Source organism: Lipotes vexillifer, unplaced genomic scaffold, assembly GCF_000442215.2.
Source record: "Lipotes vexillifer unplaced genomic scaffold, Lipotes_vexillifer_v1.1 scaffold1039, whole genome shotgun sequence".
Lineage (NCBI taxonomy): Eukaryota > Metazoa > Chordata > Mammalia > Artiodactyla > Lipotidae > Lipotes > Lipotes vexillifer.
In genome coordinates, this window is record NW_006781249.1 from 131,810 (window position 1) to 143,112 (window position 11,303).

Here is an 11,303-nt window from a genome sequence, read left to right on the forward strand (position 1 = left end):
GCTACGAGGAGTGCATGCGTCAAGTGACCAGAGCAGCATCTATTCTAAACCAGGAACTAGAGCTTTCTGAAGGCTGGCTGTGTAAAGCGGTGCCCCCTCCCCTCACTGCCTACACCCATCCTCGCCTTTCAAAATACCTTAAGAAGTCTGTAAACACTTAAGCTTCTGTTGTTAATGGGGAAAAAAGGTATAAAATTAGCTTAAAGAGGAAGCTGTCTTGGGAGATAATGCAACTAAATTGTTTTGTGTTTCCTGGAGATGTGACAGATCTGACTCCATTGGTGCCCTGACTGCAAATAAAAGGCAAACTTCCCCCAAGAGCTTTCAGAAAGGCTCTGGCATTACTCAAGCCAGCTATTTTAATCTGTCTAAAGAACGTGCATTTATTAATTTTTCATGCTCTGGCCAAGTCCTTTGCCCTTTAATTTAGTCAGGATGACCAAATGAATGTTTTGTTGGCTTAATTTGCAGTTGTGGAAACTTTCCAGTTTTCTCCTTTGTCTGATGACATCAGGAATTCAATGCTAGGTTGAAGTTTAATTTAATAACCATGTGACATATGAAATAGACAACAAATGTCTTTTCCTTATTATAAGGCTGAAGAGTATATCTATTTCATTCATGCATGTAGTATACACATGCCAGTAGATATATAGTCCTGTCTGTTAGAAGTACAAGCTTTCAACACACAGAGATATGAATTTGAATTCCAACTCCATGAGCTCCCACTTTTTTACTTTGGGCAAGTTGTATCATTTCTTTAAGCCTCAGTTTCCCCATCTGTAAAATGGGGGTAGTGACTCCTACCTTGCAGGGTTTTGGGAACATGAAATGGTGATGTACAGTTTAGCCCAGTGTCTGGTTCATTGAGTTTAATAAATGTTATCTTTTACTCTACTTCCCAGTCACAGTCCAAATGCAAGCCAATGTTATAACTCTGTTTCTCAGATGTCAATGTGCATGTGAATCACCCCAACCTTGTTAAAATGCAGATTCTGCTTCTCTAGGTCCAGGGCATGGGCTGAGATTCTGCATTCCTAACTAGCTCCCAGGGAAAACTGATGACAACACTTTGGATGGCAGGATGGTAAAAAAATGTTTGCAAGTGCAGGTGTTTTATTTGTCCAACCAATGGTTTCTCAATGCTCCCTGCACATTAGAAGCTTCTAGGGAAATTTTTTTTTTAATTGATGCTGGCCTCACAAAATAATTAGAATTTAATTTTAGAGGATCCAGGGTGGGGTTTGAGCATTAGTGCGTTTTAAAAGCTTCCCAGGTAATTCTTATGATGTAAGGTTGAGGCCCTCTCATTAGTGATTCTAATGTGCAGCCAAGCTTGAGAAAAACCTCTTCACAGAATTGCTTGCAAGAGTGTTTTGATTTCCTCTGTAATTTACAATAAGTAAGAATATTTTAGTATTGCATTTCCTAAACTTGTCATTTTGTATCGAGTAATCAAGCTCAAAGCTTTGCATGTCTTAGAAGCTTTAGTTGGAGCAAAATAGACCAACTAACAATTAATCTTCTAGTTATTCTGAGCGACTCAGATATGTGATTCATCTTTGCCAATTGCTCTTTCCTCTTGTGAACATTAGATGGAAAATGTCACCTGCCTGAGAGGTAGCATACTTTATGCTTCCAACCTCTGTATATACACACACACTCTGCACAAGGCAGAGGGGAAAAGCAAGCAGAAAATGGATTTTTTTTTCAAAGGCCCAGACAGTGAAGAGGGGAGTTCTGCTGTATGCTATGGGGAGTTCCAGAGGAAGTTAGAGGCGTTCCTTCTCTCATGAGAAGAAAGTATAAGTGTGGTAAATAAATCTACTAAATAAATTCAATAGAGACTACACCCAAAGTCCTCTGACTCTTGTTAAATCTCAGGTTCAGCAATTAACCTTCCCTGCAAGCCCCATTTCTCTTCCCTGTTTCTTGTTATATCATGTGTAATAAAATAAGAGAAGAAAGTGCTATGAGGAGAGTAAAAGTAGTGTAAATTCCTGAACCTGGTGCAGAGAATATGGTTAATACATATTAGAGAATGAATAAATAAATATTATTCTCCAGGGCAGAGTGGATTTGGTATCAGGCAGCTCTGTTTTAATTATAAGGGGACTTAATGACTCAAGTATTTGGAGGTGATTCTAATCATAAAGGAATCTACTTTAAAGAGTATCCTATTACGGAGACTCCGGTGAGCGTTATTACAAGTGTTCAGGGAATTCCACAAAATGGAATCATGCGGGAAATTCAGAAGCATGGCATCTTTTCTCACATGTATCGTCCCAGAGTCTTCTCAACCTGGCCAAGCAAATGCTGAATTGGCATTGTTTTACACAGAAGCACTCACATTGTAGCCTGCCCCCACCCCCATCCTGCGCAAAAGAATACCAGGCAGCTGTGAACTCCTTTTTGTATCATAGATCTCTGTCAGAAAGGCACGCTAATGTTCTAGTTGTGGTTAAAACAGGGGTTGGAGGCAATATATAAGCTCGTCATTAATTTTTGATAAAAACTCAAGTGTGTGCACTACACTCTCACGTGTGCTGGCTGGTGATTAAGAATGCCAGTTTGGGGCTTCCCTGGTGGCGCAGTGGTTGAGAGTCTGCCTGCCAATGCAGGGCACACGGGTTCGTGCCCCAGTCCGGGAAGATCCCACATGCTGTGGAGTGGCTGGGCCCGTGAGCCATGGCCGCTGAGCCTGCACTCCGGAGCCTGTGCTCCACAACGGGAGAGGCCACAGCAGTGAGAGGCCCGCGTACCACAAAAAAAAAAAGAATGCCAGTTTGTGCAATTTGGGGCAAGTTGCTATTTGATGAGAGGAAAGCAAAAGTGAATATGGGGAGGCTCATCCTTTTGTTTCTCCCTCTCCCCCTTTTTGTCATTTTATGTTAAACCCTCAACTGGAATTTAGTATGTGTTAGGCACTGGAGACGCCAAAGCAAATTCAACCTGGTCACTGCCTTCAAAGATTTGCAGGATGGTAGGAGGAAAAACTCCAGTCAGAAGAGAATTGTGATGTGAATCATTCAAGCAACAGAAAACCCCCAAACTATTTATACTGTGAAATCTGTTATCCAGGGTGGTCCGAATACCACTTTCTCAAGAATTAAAACATTGTACAAAAGAAAAGTTTGCTGACTACCTGCCAAAATAAGGCACTTCACGTGTGCCATTTTGTCTAGTTTTCCCCACAACGCTGACAGGTAGATGTTATCTTCGACCTTTACAGATAAGAGACTCATAGAGTTTAAATGGCATGATCAAGATCAAAGGGCTCATAATCCTGATATAGTCAAAATTTGAACCCAGGTTCATCTGTCACTAAATCCCAAGCTCTTTCCATACCATGTTTTATGTGGAAACAACCACTCAAATAGCATATTCTTAGAAGCCATCCCCAAATATAAGTGGATGTTTTGACTGATTAAATGAATGGATTAATGAAGTAAGCTCTACTGAACATAATTTGATCTAATCTTCTGTCACAATTCAGAAGCTACTTTGAGATCTTACACTCAGTCTTAATGACTAACCACTCATTAATAATGGAAGCAGCATAATTTTGTACAATTTATCACAATTTATTCATGCATACACTACTTTCGTTAGTTTTGCTATGTTTGACTACTCTTTGTGCTATTGTTTTTATAGAATTATCTAAATCAACTGAGCTTTTATTTTTTGAACAAAACAATCTACCCTTGTGGTAAATGGAAAACCAGTATCACTGGTACAGGTAAATAGAGGATATGAGCAAAAATAAATGCAATGAATGTAAAGTGGTGCTACTAAATTCTACCCAGATAATATCTGCCTGAGAGCTTCTTGTTGTATTAAAAGGAAAAATAGGGCTTCCCTGGTGGCGCAGTGGTTAAGAATCCACCAGACAAGGCAGGGGACACTGGTTTGAGCCCTGGCCTGGGAAGATCATACATGCTGCGGAGCAACTAAGCCCGTGCGCCACAACTACTGAGCCTGCGCTCTAGAGCCCGCGAGCCACAACTACTGAAGCCCACGCACCTAGAGCCCATGCTCTGCAACAAGAGATGCCACCGCAGTGAGCAGCCCATGCACTGCATCGAAGAGTAGCACCCGCTCGCCACAACTAGAGAAAGCCCACGCACAGCAACGAAGACCCAAAGCAGCCAAAAATAACAAATGAATAAATAAAATAAAATAAAAAGAAAAATAACCATTGTTAGAGACGTGAGAGTCTAGTTGCAAATTATATGTAATTTGAAGGGTTGAAATAGAATTGAAGAGGGAATAAATTCCTCTCCGAATAATCCAACTCCCTTTGGGCCTTGATTCTGCCGTATCTAAAATCATTTTGCATACTTCTAGAAGTATGTGCCTCACGTTTTGGGAAATACTGTTTCAAAGACTACAGATTTTGAAGTCAACCATCTGACTAGCTCTGAATTTTAACTTTACTAACTGTACATCCTGGAGCAAACCTCTTTGACCTAGTTTCCTCAACTATAAAACAGTAATGATAATATATGTTTCATGCTTGTATTTTCAGTATTAAGTGGCATAGGTTTTTTAAAAAACATATTTATTTATTTATTTATTTATTTATTTATTTTGCTGCTCCGGGTCTTAGTTGCGGCACTCGGGATCTTCGTTGCTGCATGCGGGATCTTTTTAGTTGCAGCATGCGGGCTCTTAGTTGAGGCATGCAGGGTCGAACCCAGGCCCCCTGCCTTGGGAGCGTGGAGTCTTAACCACTGGACCACCAGGGAAGTCCCAATGATATAGTTATAAAGAGCCTAGAACAGTGGCTGGCACATAGTAGGTATACACTAAGTATTAGTTCCATTCTTTCTTTCCTCTTATTGATAGAAAAGACGCTTCTACAGTAGACTTGTATGATGTGCTGGTTAAGAGCACTTAAACTTAACAATACCTGGGTCTGATCCTGGCTGTGCAATCTTAGGCAAGTTGCTTAACCTTTCTGTGTCTCAGTTTCATTTTCTAAAAAGAAGATAGCTCTATATCACTGGCTTCCTGGGGAGACTAAAAGAGATCATGTGTTGGCAGAGGCCTAACACCTAGTAAGAACTCAATGAGTGATAGTTATTATTACTATCACTGGTGAGAGGAGGTAGAATTTGGCAGATAATGATATAATTTGACCCATATGAAGAAAATGAGCCTGGATAATAGGGGGTAGGAAGGCAGTCAGCTGCACAGGTGAGGAGTGTTGAGAGGTGAGAACTACCTCAGAGCAGATCAAGAATTCTACTCTTTCCCAGAATGGATGGAGCAAAGGAGAGAAAGGAGCCTTCACAAATGCCCAGATAATGACAGGTATCTCTCGGGAAACGGGGGTGGGATGGGTCTCCTCAGGTCCCACTCTGTACAGAACTGAAATGTGAAGGCAGACAATCTGAGAATGTCTTATTTTCTGTTCAGCTTTATTCACAGTGACGGTCCCGAAGGAAATGTACACGGTAGACTATGGTGGCAATGTGACCTTGGAGTGTGATTTTGACACCGGAGGTCATGTGGAACTCGGAGACTTAAAAGCCAGTTTGCAAAAGGTGGAAAATGATACAACCTTGCTCAGTGAAAGAGCCACTTTGCTGGAGGAGCAGCTGCCCCTGGGGAAGGCCTTGTTCCACATCCCCCAAGTCCAAGTGAGAGATGCAGGGCAGTACCGCTGCCTGATCATCTATGGGATCGCCTGGGACTACAAGTACCTGACTCTGAAAGTCAAAGGTAAGTAGTTTCAGGGACTGGAATACATGGAGGTATCTCTCCAACACAGGACCTGCATTAGCTGCAAGTAACAAGCTCAAGCCAAAACTGGGAGGATGGCTATAAAGAGACAGAGATGCCTCAGAGAAAACAAAAACACCTGCTCAGAAATATTTTTTGATATCTGAGTATAAAGCAGTGGAGGTGAGGGTAAATAGGGGTAGAGGGAATAAAACTGGTCTAGAGAAAGCCAGGAAAATGAGTCCCTGAAAGCTGGGAGAGTACCAAAGATAAGTTTTGCCTAATTCACAGGAACAATACTGACTTGATATTAAACTACTCTTTCAGAGTCCAGCGTTTTTTAAACCATGATTTGCCACTCATTAACAGATTAAAATATCAGCTTAATGAGTAGCAACCAGGTGGGTGTTTTTTACCAATAAAATGAATGAACCGAATGAATAGAGTAGAATAGATCAGGGCATCACATAGTAGGGATTAGTGTTGCTTTGTGAAACACAAATTATTTCAGAGGGGTGTGTGTGTGTGCACGCGTGTGCCTGTGCATCTTGTCTCGTGGTGTGATCATTTTTTTCTCACTCTGGGTCATAGTCTAAAAAGTTTGGAAAATGCTACTCTAGTCCCAGCCTAATCTATTGCACATGAAACAGCTGAAGTCCAGAGAATTGAATTGGGTAGCCTGAGGGAGCCGGTGAATCAATAGCTGTCCCCATTCCTCTGGGTTGAGGGCTTCTCTCCACCACAACATGAGCCAAGAACCTGAATCTGAAGAGAATCTTCAAGTTCTTGTTTGTTCTGGGAAAGGTCATTTGAGGAAAGACATAAAACAACTGTAGAAGAATAGATTTGGCTCTGTTCATTGGCTTATGCTTTTCAGCCTTCGCTGACTGGTCCCAGTTAAACTATGCCAGTTTTTCTCTGTCCCCTCCCTATTCCACACATTACACTCAGAGGATATGTTCTGTCTTCTGGAGGGTCTGTGGATTTTGGTCCCTAAAGACCATTGACCTTGACAGCAGTGAGGTGACTTTATGATCTGGTATAAAGAAGGACAAACTAGAATAATTAGACACGAGGTTGAATGTTGTTTTCACCTGACCTTGGGCAGGTTATTTCACCTCTCTTAATCTCGCATTTTTCTTATTTGTAAAAGAATAGCAATAGTAGCATCTACCACATAGGATTATTGTAAAAATTAAAAGAGATAATGAACATAAAGAGCTGAGCATGGTGCTTGGCATATGGTGAGTGCCCAGAGGTTTGGATCAAAGACCCTCAATTACTGCAGGGATGGTGCCCTCTTACATCTCAACTAATAGTGAGTCATCAGGAAAGCCCTTAGCTGGATGTAACGGCCTTCTATCTTTATTGCATTTCCTACAAACAGACATCAACTGGGAGGAACTCCAGAGCATTGAAGTTAGTCTGAGTTCAGTCAACTGGAGGAGAGAGGGCTCTACATCCTCACAATCCCCTAGTGTACTTGGGTATCTGCACCCCTAAATCACTGCCCCATGTTTGTTGATCTCTAGTTGAGTGTTATAATGCACCTAGGGTCTTTGGGCAATTTGGTACCAGTCCCCCTCTTTCTCGCTCGGGTTGAGGGATGTCCCTCATCCATGGGAGGGCACTCTGCTTGCTTCCTCATCTAGATCAGGGATGAATCAGGTGAGGAACAGATTTATTCCTCAAACCTTAATTAATTAATTAGTTAATTAATTCCTTGAACCCTTAATGATCTTCCAGCTAGAGTATATGGGATCACAAAGACTTTCTATGAGATGCATAGCATAGGCGGTTTTAGGAAATTAGTTTCTAGATCTTCATCTTCCCCAAGTACTCGTTCCCCAAATTGAGTGTGCCTGAGAATATGCCTTCCAGGCAAGGCTCTTGGGGTTCTCCTAAAACACTTCCTCTTTTATTTTTGCTTTACCCACTTCATAAAAAGCCTCCCTTTCACCCATCATGAATACAGTGCATTGCCCTGAGGTATAAACTCCTCCATAGTGAGAAACAAAAGAATGATTGGAAATATTGATACCATACCAAATTGTAATGACTAACAAATCCTTCTGCAAACCAGGAGGTATCAAATTCTCTGTTTTCAACAAAACTGAAGGAGGCCCTAATAGAGTTAACAGCTGATAATAAAAAATAATTTTTTCTCATATAAATCATAAGGCTTTCAAAGAATGACATGATATTACTATAACTGAACTTCTTCCATTCCCACCTACTTATTCATATGAGCAAGATTCCTTAGCCCTTATAGCTACAAAAAATGAAAACTAGAAATAGAATTGATGCTGAACCTTGTCTCATTCCAACCATAAGTCGTATGCATCCTCAGATTCATGAACAGATTGAAAAAGAGAGCCCCATCCATCCCATTAAAAGATACATTTCCAGTAAACTATTTTATGTTTAATAATTATCAATATTCATAATCTTTTATGTTTTGATTTTACATGTACTGATAATAATGGAAATTAGATTTCAATGCAGAAGAAAACTTTGAACACTTAAAGCCTCATGGTCACAAGAAAAAAAATTTAATTTCAATAGCTATACATGTATTGTTGTTGCAAAGAAACAAAAGGATAATCACCAAAAGAGTGTTCAAACATGTTGCATCAGGATAAAATTCTGCAGAAGTGGAATGGGAACTGATATTCGAGGAATAAAAAGAAACAATGTAAAGTTCTGACCATTAGAGAAGAATTTTTATATGTATTTTTCAATGGATGGTGGTGTGTATGAAAGACACCTTCTTTGTTTTCTAGGTGACATTGGATGCATTTGTAAAGAGTGAAATAATTGCCTTACTAAAAATATCTGTTTATAACGGGCTAAACATGGTATATTTTTCCAATATAGAAACCTATGATATATTCTAAGAATGAACTTAATAAATGTGTGCGAAGGAGCACACTGCATCACGATTGTTTTAGGAGAAATGCAAGCCAAAAAAAAAGAAAAAGATTGAAGGCCAGGACATAAGGATATTCTACCCAGATGAGGGGTGTCTGAAGGAAGCAGGGGAGATCTGGGACTCCAGTTAGGGTGTGCTTACATAGAACAAGACTAGAGGAAGGATGTGCTTTGTCCTTAAAATGCGTAAGTTTTGGCATACACCTTGAAAATAGGTTTATAGCATTTTCTTTGATGTCTGGGCAACAGTTCATATTAAATATAGTGAAAAGAGAATTGATTTCATAAGGACAGGGAGAAAATTGCTAGGTAGCATGGCTAGAGAGTCTAGAAGAGACAGTAACAGAAGGCTGCAGTTTTTGAAAGGCCAGGTTGCAACCCCAAGGCAATTAGAAATCTGTCGGAAGAAGGCCAGGGAGCACGACTGAAGAAGAGGGTACAGAGGCCCTGAGAAGCCAGGGATTGAGCCCACAGGTTGAGAACTGGCCTGAGCAAGGATCCCAGATAGACTCAGAGCAGGTACTAAGAACAGAAGGGCCAAACCAGCCTGAAGGCGTGAGCAGGCTGAGGCTTACGGACGTACTTTAAATCAACAAAAAGGCCCAAGATAGATAGAGTACAACTTCAACAAGTGGAGGAAGGTGGCAGCATAGTTTCCGTTTTCTTTCGCAATAGAAATGGCCTTCACCCTAAAAGGGAAGTCAGATGGCAGAGGGCATAGGGAGAACAGCCCGAGAGAAGCAACTCGGTAGTGAAATGATGTCTGTACATTTAGCCTCTAGGCCCAGAGAAAGCATTTGCTAAAAAAAACTTACTAATGGGGCTAAATCTGCTCTCAGTGTCTTTTCTCCCTTGGGGAAACTGAAGGGAATAAGGAAACCCTGAGTTAAGAAAACAATATCCTGAATTTTGAAGGGGAGAAAGCTCCTGGGAATTACAAACTGTTTAACCTGATGTTCCTCCCCCGGCCATTTAACAGACCAATTGAGAGCCATCCTAAAAGATTTCTTTCAGTGACTACTAGAAACCTGCCAGGATTCTCTAAGGTTAATGCATGTAAAACTACATTTTTTCACCTTAGTTATGGTCATTATGACGATAAAGCAGGTGATACTATGTGCAGTAGTAAAGATAATATAGTACTAAAACATATAGTAAAGATAATAAAGCTTATCTTTATTTCAGAAATGCTACAGTTGCCAGTAACATTTGAATTATAGAGACAACTGGGATAACAGAAACCATTTAAACCAATGGAAATTGAAATCAGAAAATAGTAATTCTTTTGATGGAACAGACTGAGAAGCCACATGGGGACTAGGGAGGCAAATCACCAATTAGCAAAAGCAGGAAGCTGCTACCACACTGCTGGGCTGGAGGAACAGGGGGAAGGCAGGGTTAATGGGCCCAGGGGTGGAACCCAAGTGGGCCTGTCCAGTGGTATCTGGAGCCAGGGAAGAGCTGTGGCTGCTGCTGGAGAGGCCTTATAGCATAGAGTATGGGGGAGAAACACTCATTCTCCTTCCTCCTGCTAACTCTCACATCTTCCCGAATGCCTGCTGTTGGCTGTCACAAGCCTGGGATACACAGCCTGCAGGAGTCAGCCTTCCCGCTGTGTAGAGCCGAAACTGAGGGATTGATCTAAGGGCAAACAGGCCCAGGACCCACACAGCACACACCTTGTGCATAAAGTGGTAAAACATGGAATGAATAATAGTGTAGATGACTGGATCTATAACCGACTGAACAAATAGTAGTTGTTGACTAAGGGGCAACAAAGGTCTTGGGTCAACCTGGAGACCATCTCCAAGTGACAAGGGGTCTGTTATAGCCAACCTAGCTGGGCAGTAGATCACTCAACGAAATCGATCTTACGACCTTAGGCTGCTTTAAAACCCTGTGTTGGGCCTGAAGTGTACTCAGCACATAGGAAATTAGTCACACTATACTTTGTGCTGCTTAGGTAATATCTGGAATATAGGTCGTGTTACACTGGCAAAAACAAAGTGTATCCAAAGACTGCTATCTGGAAATGGGGCTGAAAATTATGTCCTGTGAGATATGGTTGAAGGAAGTAGGCATGTTTTACCTAAGAGGTGGAAAGACTATACAGGGTCTTGCCAGTGATCTTCAAATATCTGAAGGGTTTTGTCACATGAAAGAGATAATAATAATTGCCAGTACTAACTGACTATTTACTAAGTTCTAGGTACCTAACTCACTTAATCATCCTCACACCCCTGTTAAAGATAAGTATTATCGTACCTATTTTACAAATGAGAAAACTGAGGCTTGACAGGTCACGTAACCACCGCTTGGCTTAAGCCTAGTCGAACCTTTCCGACTCTGAAGCCCATGTTCTTAACTACTATGCTTACCATATGTTGTTTTGCTAAACCAGGCCAGTACCAATGGGTTGAAGCTACCATGAGGCAAAATTTGACTTGGCGTAAGGATGATCCTCCCAATGAAAGTTTAACTTTCTTATTGTCTAATTGTGGCAATGACTGCTTCTGGAAGTAAGAGTTTCCATTCACAGATGTGTTTAACCAAAAATTACTTATCTAGCAGGTTACCGATATCAAGACGAAAAGTATTATTAAAGATAAAAAAGGGGCATTTCATAATGATAGAAAAAATCAATT

At 41.0% G+C, this 11,303-nt stretch overlaps 1 protein-coding gene across 1 annotated transcript in view; it reads left to right on the forward strand.

Annotated features, from left to right (window-relative positions):
- The window catches only part of PDCD1LG2 (programmed cell death 1 ligand 2), a 37,802-nt gene that overhangs the window by 3,442 nt on the left and 23,057 nt on the right, over positions 1-11,303 (forward strand). Inside the window, exon 2 of the mRNA XM_007454523.1 lies at positions 5,422-5,727. Within this exon, the coding sequence (XP_007454585.1) occupies positions 5,422-5,727 (306 nt within the window). The remainder of the gene's footprint in view (positions 1-5,421; positions 5,728-11,303) is intronic.